Source organism: Arachis ipaensis, chromosome B04 (genome assembly GCF_000816755.2).
Source record: "Arachis ipaensis cultivar K30076 chromosome B04, Araip1.1, whole genome shotgun sequence".
NCBI lineage: Eukaryota > Viridiplantae > Streptophyta > Magnoliopsida > Fabales > Fabaceae > Arachis > Arachis ipaensis.
The window spans coordinates 93,150,805-93,158,755 of NC_029788.2; the positions used below are offsets into that span (position 1 = coordinate 93,150,805).

The following is a 7,951-nucleotide window of genomic DNA, read 5'->3' on the forward strand; positions in this document are numbered from 1 at the left end:
CATCCTCAGTACACCAGAAACCTAAGCCTCCGTTCTCTAACTTTTACCGGAAATACCAAAATAAATTCACCTAGGACCTTCTCTATATTTTGACATCCAAAAACAAGCCAAAAAGCCTTAGATAAGTGTCACAGAAGTTTACAAGCTTGCCAAGAAGGTGAAATAGTTAAAAACAAGATTTTAGTAGAAAAACAGGGCATGTGCGTACGCATAGGGGTGTGCGTGCGCACGCCCAGGAGATTTTCAAGATGTATGCGTACGCATAGAGGTGTGCGTACGCACAAGTGTAAAATTTTCTAATTTTGTTCGCTCAAACAAGGCGTGCAAATGCCCCCAACAGAATGCACCTTCCAATTCACATATATACCACCTAATTTCGCATCATTACATACACATTTACAAATTTAATACCTAATCTCATATAATTAAAGAATTCACAAGGGTTTTGAATTTCTTACCATTTCCCATGGATAATTGGGCAAAACCCAATAATTTCTCGTTGCTAGAGTTCACCTAAACCATCAAAATTACATAATATCTCAATACCAATTATTCAAAATTTAAAATTTGAAGTGGGTGAAGAACTGTGTGAGAAATAAAATTTTCTTACCACTTTGTTTAGATAGATTTGTAGAGCTCGACGCGGTGGTCACGTGGCCGCAGATGGTGTGGTGATCTGAACTCCGAATTGAAAGATATGGAAGTTTGAATTTGGGACAAGGGCTAGGGTTCCTGGAGCTTTCTTTCCCCAGGTTCAGCATGCTCTATGTGATTTTGGGGAAGGAAGTAGCTGAACTTTACCTTTTATATGTTGGACCTTGGGCCCAATCCAATCGGTTTGGTCCGTTGGCCCATTTTTAGGCCAAAATATTTAAAACTAGTGTCGAAATTCATATTTTAAATATTTCTATCTCTCTAAATTATAAAAATTTAATTTCCTAATTTATTTGAATAATGATTAATTTATTGGCTAATTATTTATTAATTTCGCCAGATTTATATCCTAACCACCTAATTAGATATTTCGTCCCAAAATTCAAATTCAGTTACCTAAAAACAAGTGCGGATAGTCCTTTCTCATTTTGGATTCAAGTTCCTAGGTGTGTTCCTTAATTCCAGCCCAATTCCAAGCAACTTTAATCAATAAAACCTTTTTTCCGTGCAGTCGCTTAACACTGGGATCATCAATTCTGACCGGCGTCACTTGAAGCGTTAAATCCTCTCTCAGCCAAACTGATTCAAGTTCTAAAACATGGTTGGCATCTGAAGTGTACTTCCAAAGCTGTAAAATGTGAAATATGTCGTGCAAGTTCGAAAGCGCTAGAGATATCCGATATGCCACCAGCTCAATTCTCTTTAGAATTTGAAACGGACCGATATAACGAGGATTCAGCTTCTTTGTTTTGATCGCTCTATCCACTCCTGTTGGAGTAACTCTTAGGAATACATGATCTCCTTCATCGAATTCTAAAAATTTCCGTCTCTGATCGGTGAAACTTTTTTGGTGGCTTTGAGCAGTAAGCATCCTATTTCAGATTTTCTTAATCTATTATGTGGTTTCAGCTACTAACTCAGGTCCCAATAAACTTGATTTTCCAGCTTCAAACCAACACATTGGAGATTGGCAATTTTTTCCATATAGAGCCTCATACGAAGCCATTCTGATGCACCCATGGTAATTATTGTTGTACGCAAACTCCACTAGCGGCATATACTGATCCCAACTTGCCGGTTGATCCAGCACACAAGCCCTCAATATATCTTCCAAGGTTTGTATTGTCCTCTCCGATTGACCATCGGTTTGAGGATGGTACGTAGTGCTTTAGCTTAATTGAGTTTTGAATGCTCTCTGGAAAGCTCCCTAAAATCTTAAAGTGAAACGAGGATCTCTATTAGAAACTTTGGTGGTAGGCACACCATGCAGCCTCACAATCTCCTTAATGTATAAGTGTGCTAATTCTTCCAAAGTATAATTCATTCGGATAGGCATGAAATGAGTAGATTTCGTTATCCTATCCACAATCACCCATACTGCTTCAAATCCTGTCCTAGTCCTGGGCAACCCAGACACAAAATCCATCACAATACCTTTCCACTTTCATTGCGGAACTTCCAAAGGTTGTAGGGTCCCGGACGGTCTCTGGTGCTCAATTTTTACTTTCTGGCAAGTTAAAAACTTTCAAACGTGCAATGCCATATCGTTCTTCATTCTCGGTCACCAAAACATTGTCTTCAAGTTATGATACATTTTACTACTTCCTGGATAAATTGAAAACTTTCTCCGGTGAGCTTCTACTAACACATCTCACCTTACGTCTCCTAAATTCGGTACACAGATCCTTCTCTTGCACCTTCAAACTCCCTATTTTTCCTGGATAACCACTCCTTGTTTCTTCTATTCAGTTACTTGTAGCATTTTCTGCAGCTCCTGATCATTTTGCTAAGCCTTCTGAATTTTAGCCTTGAAATCACTAGAGACATGCAACTAGTTCAAACACATGTTGCTTGCTACTTCTCTGACGCCCAAGTTGAGGTTCTCAAATTCTCTTAATATCTCCTCTTCCTTAACTATCATCCGAGCAACGTATAATGATTTTCGACTCAACGCATCTGCCACGACATTATCTTTTCCTGGGTGGTAATTTAGTTCGAAACCATAGTCCTTCAACAGCTCCATTCACCTTTGTGGGTGCATATTAAGTTCTTTCTGATCAAAGAGATATCTCAAGCTCTTGTGATTAGAGAAAACTTGGAATTTAACCCCATATAGGTAATGTCTCTAGACCTTTAGTGCAAACATAACCGCAATGAGTTTCTGGTCGTGAATTGGGTAATTTACTTCATTTGGTCTTAACTGTCAAGAAGAATACGCTACGACATTGCGGTGTTGCATTAGCACACATCCCAATCCCTTCAATGAAGCATCGCAATACACCTAAAAAAGTTCATTAGGTTCGGATAACACAAGCACGGACGTTGTAGTCAGTTTCTGCTTCAAAGCTTGAAAGCTCTCCTTATATTCTGATGTCCAAACAAATGGCGCATCCTTCCGGGTTCACTTTGTCAAAGGCAACGCAATTTGTAAAAAGCCCTTGATAAACCTCTGATAATATCTCGCCAAACATAAGAAGCTTCTGATTTCTGTTACTGATGTTGGTTGTCCCCAATACATTACTGCCTCAACTTTAGAAGGATCTACAACTATTCCTTGCTGACTCACTACGTGCCCAGAAATGTTATCTCATTCTTCCAGAATTTATTCTTAGAAAGTTTAGCGTACAACTTCCTTTCCTTTAGAATCTGCAGCACGATCCGTAAGTGTTCCGCGTGTTCCTCCTCAGTCTTAGAGTAGTTTAGAATGTCATCAATGAAGACGATGACAAATTTGTCCAAGAAAGGACGGAATATCTGGCTCATATAATCCATAAACATTGCCGGGGGATTGGTTAATCCAAAGGACATTACAATATAGTCGTAATGGCCGTAACAAGTTCTGAAAGCAGTTTTCCAGATATCTTCATCTTTCAGCCTTATCTGGTGGTAACCAGACCTCAAACCAATCTTGGAAAAGACACAAGCTCCCTGTAATTAGTCCATCAGATCATCAATTCTCGACAATTGGTATTTATTCTTCACAGTTACTTTATTTTAATTGTCTGTAATCTACGCAGAGCCGCATGCTTCCATCCTTCTTTTTCACCAACAACACCGGTGCTCCCCATGGAGAAACGCTGGGATGAATGACATGCTTACTCGTTAATTCCTCCAGCTAAGCCTTAAGTTCAGCCAGCTCCAAAGGTGACATTTGGTAGGGCATTATTGAAATTGGTCTGCTCTAGGAACCAACTCAATTAAAAACTCGATTTCTTGGGAAGGAAAAAATTCAGGTATGTCATCAGGGAATACTTCTGGGAATTGATTCACAACCGAAATCTGATTTAAACTTTGTTCATTTCCCGACATACTTGTAGCTAATATCATGAAACCATGACATTCACTTCGACTACATCTCACCACTACAGAATTCAGATAGTATCGCATTGCCACCACCAGTCCTTCAGACCCTTCAGACATGAATTGCACTGACCGTTCAGAACAATTGAGCAGTACATGATGCTTTGACAGCCAATCCAAACCCATAATCAGATCAAGTCCAGTCATCAACAAGCAAATTAGATCATGGACAAAATTTCAATGTTTAATTCAAAACGGGACTTGTTGACAACCTAATCTAGTTACGACAGCCTCAGAGGCAAGAGTATGGACTTGCAAATCATAGGCCAACATGGTTATCTTCAATTCTAACTCACTGGCATTCTCAAAAAATATAAATAAATATGATTCCCCAATATCGAACAAAGCAACTAAAGTTGTATTATCAATTTCACAATTACCTTTGATCAGCGTGTCAGACCTCTCAGTACCATTAGCTGACATAGTAAATACCCGTTCTCACTGCTGAACTCTCCCGGCATCTTGCTTCTTCTTTCCCAGACAATTCCAAGACATATACTCAGCTCCACCACAGAAATAGCATAAACCCAATTCAGCCGCATACAGAGTTTACGGATGGTAGCTTTCGCACCTCTTGCAAGTCAACTCGTTTTGAGGTTGTTTCCTAAACTTTCTTCCCTAATGGTTGCTGTTATTAAATCTCTGAAAGTTGTTGTGAGCCTGAGATTGTTAAGGAACATAGCCTCCTCACTTGAAAGTCTGACCTCTAGGTGCAAAATTCCTTCCTTAACTCCGCTAAAAGGGTACTCTGTGACCTCCTTTATCTAATGCTGCTTTTCTCACATAATCTTCAGTAACTCTGCTCTTATTTACCAGTTTAGAGAAGGTCCTGATCTCCATTGGTCCTACTATTCTCAAAATATTGTTTTGGAGTCAACCTTCATACTTGATACACTTTCACTCCTCAAAGTCCTTCAGAGCACCCTAACAAATCCTGGAAAATCGACACAATTCCTCAAATTTACTTGTGTATTCGGCTACCGATATTGGACCCTGCTTCAACTGTATAAATTCAAGCTCCTAAGCCGTCCTGACTAAGTTGGGGAAATACATTTTATAAAGAATTTATAGTGAAAATTGCCGATTAAGAATTTATAGTGAAAATAGCGTTGCAAGTACAGTTCTTAACCGACGAAAATCCGCTTATCAATTTAGAAAGGGTTGTCACAATTTTAGAATAAAAATACTGGGAGTATGAATCCCAGGTCATCTCCCAACGAGTTGCAGAGAGAGTGCTATTTTAATGATCAGGAGGGTTCTGAGAAATTTGGAGTTGGAGAATAGAATTAAAGCAGGGAAAATTAATAAGAGATTCAACTAACTATGATAAAAAGCCTTGACTGGGAGAAGATTAATCGAAAGTTCTATCCTTGTTGGATATTCTCAAGTGTAATAGTAATAGGTTGTTGTTCTACTTAGTTATCCCTTACTGAATAAAGGAAAGTCAAGTAACTAACTGATCAACCCTATCCTCAAGTCCTAATCCTCTCCTAAGGAAGTATTAGAGTTAGAGACTAGAGAGTCAGCCAACAACTTCCAATTAGAATTAACACTTGAGTATTTCTAACTCAAGGTTCTCCTCTTAATCAACTCCCAAGTCAAGTTGGGAGCCTACTCCATTGACATGAATACTACGTTCATAAGCATAAAAGGGGAATAAAGAGAAGACATGATAAATTGTATAACAACTAAAAATTGATTAAAGGTAAAAATAGTTCTTTGCATTAATAGATCCCAAAATCATAAATATACATATCTGAACAGGATAAATGGGCAATTAAAAGAGTAAAGTAATAAGGAAACAAACTAGAATAATGGAAAGTTCAATGGAGGTAGTAACTCTTTAATATCCAAATCAAAAGCATAAAACTTCTCAAATTACGAACGTGAAAAACCCTAGAGGAAGTAGTAATTTTCTCTAAGATTCCCTAAAAACTAAACTAAAAAGTAATGAATGAGATAATGTGTGAGTGTCCCCTGAGTCCCTGCTATCCCCTGGCTCTAATCTGTGTTTCTGGGCCAAAAACTGGGTCGAAACTCGGCCCAAAATCACCCCCAGCATTTTCTGCGATTTCTGCAGGTAGCGCATGTCATGCGTACGCGTTAGTCACGCGTACGCGTCGATGGTCTTCTTCGCGTGTCACACGTACGCGTTAGGTACGCGCACGCGTCGCTGTGCAGATCTCCAATTCACGCACACGCGTCAGGTATGCGCACGCGTCGCTCTTCGCTGGTTATCTCCTTTAATTCTTGTGCTCCTTCCATTTATGCAAGCTTCCTCTCCATCCTCTAAGCCATTCCTATCCTATACAGCCTGAAAACACTTAACACACGGATCACGGCATCGAATGGCATAGAAGGACATTAAGAATACACAATTTAAAAGCTTAGGAAGCAATTTTTTGATCCTAGAACAAAATTGGGAAGGAATTGTAAAATCATGCAAATTGTATGAATAAGTGTGAGAATAGTGGATAAAATCCACTCAATTAAGCACAAGATGTACCACGGAATAGTGGTGCATCAAATCTCCCCACATTTAAATATTAGCGTGTCCTCATGCTAAACTCAAGGAGATAGAAAGAATGAATGGGGAAATTAAGACTCATGTAATGCAACCTATATATGAATGTAACTATATGGTGAAATGTCTATACCTACTTGGTTAAGGAATGAACAAGTCCTCCAAGACAAATAAAATTCAGATTCCACTAGCTCAAATCACATAATAAAAGATAAGTAAACTTGTGAGATGATAGCTCATGAAAGCAGGGAACATAAAGTCAAGCATTGAACCCTCACTGGAAGTGTATATGCACTCTAATCACTCAACTGTATAGGGTAATCCACTCTAGTCTCTTCTACTCATGCGTTCTAAAATTTGTTTTTCATATAACCAATCAACAAATATTCAGTGCACACATGCAAACATCATGAGGTCTTTTTCAAGGTTGTAGTGGGGCTTAGGTAAGGGTGAGGATACATGTATGACCAAGTGAGCTAAGAATTGAATCCTTGATTAACTTAAGTTCTCACCTAACGCACACACACTCCCTATGCTTCTAAAATCATGCCTAACTACCCATAGTCTCACTTTTGTTTTTTTCACCTACTCATGTATTTAAATGTTCTTTCATTTTAACTCACATGCATTGATCTTTTCATAGAACTTAACATTGGGGTGCTTTCATTCCCCTGAATTTGGATTTTCTCTCTCTCTCTCTCTCTCTCTCTCTTTTGAAAGCATTATAGCATCAATGCATTTGGTTCTTAATAATTTCACATGAGTAGCATTCAAATTCTGCATATTTATTAATTAAGTAACACACATTCTTATTAACCATAGTTTTCATAGTTTCCCTAACTTAATTTGACATAAAATCCCTATCTTAAGCTAGCCAAAGATTCAATTGGGGTAGTTCATTATTTTTCCGCTTAAGGCTAGTGATATGGTAACATAAAGAACAAAAGGGAATAGAAACGGCTCAAAGTGGTGAACAAAGGTAATTAGAATGGTAGGCCATTTGGAATAGTGAGCTAATAACAAATGATGGCCTCAATCATACATATGCATGAGTACATTAAACAATGGATATATAGAATAGAATAAACCATATATTACAATCATAGAGGAGAAAAAACACACAAGAATAAAAATAATGGTTAAATAATGTAACCATACAATTAGGTTCAAAATCTCACTGGGTTGTGTGTTCTAGCTCTAACCATGTTCTAAATTACAATCTTCAGACAAGTTTAACATAGAATTTTAATTTGAATTAGTGAAATTTTCAAAAATAGGGTCTTGAAAAGAAACTTATTATTTTTCAACCAAGTAGAACATGCATGCAAACACTTATTACTATGCAATCTATTCTATATAACAGAAGAAGAGAAAACTATTGGTGTTAATAAAGAGCAATTACCTTTGGAATTC

General features: G+C 38.0%; 1 protein-coding gene across 1 annotated transcript; it reads right to left on the reverse strand.

Moving 5' to 3' along the window:
* On the reverse strand, positions 297-1,525 carry LOC107636736. Its single transcript, XM_016340229.1, has 3 exons — positions 1,151-1,525; positions 459-513; positions 297-370 (listed from the first exon to the last, which is right to left on the reverse strand). Exons 1-3 carry the CDS (start codon positions 1,523-1,525, stop codon positions 297-299), a joined length of 504 nt encoding a protein of 167 aa, XP_016195715.1.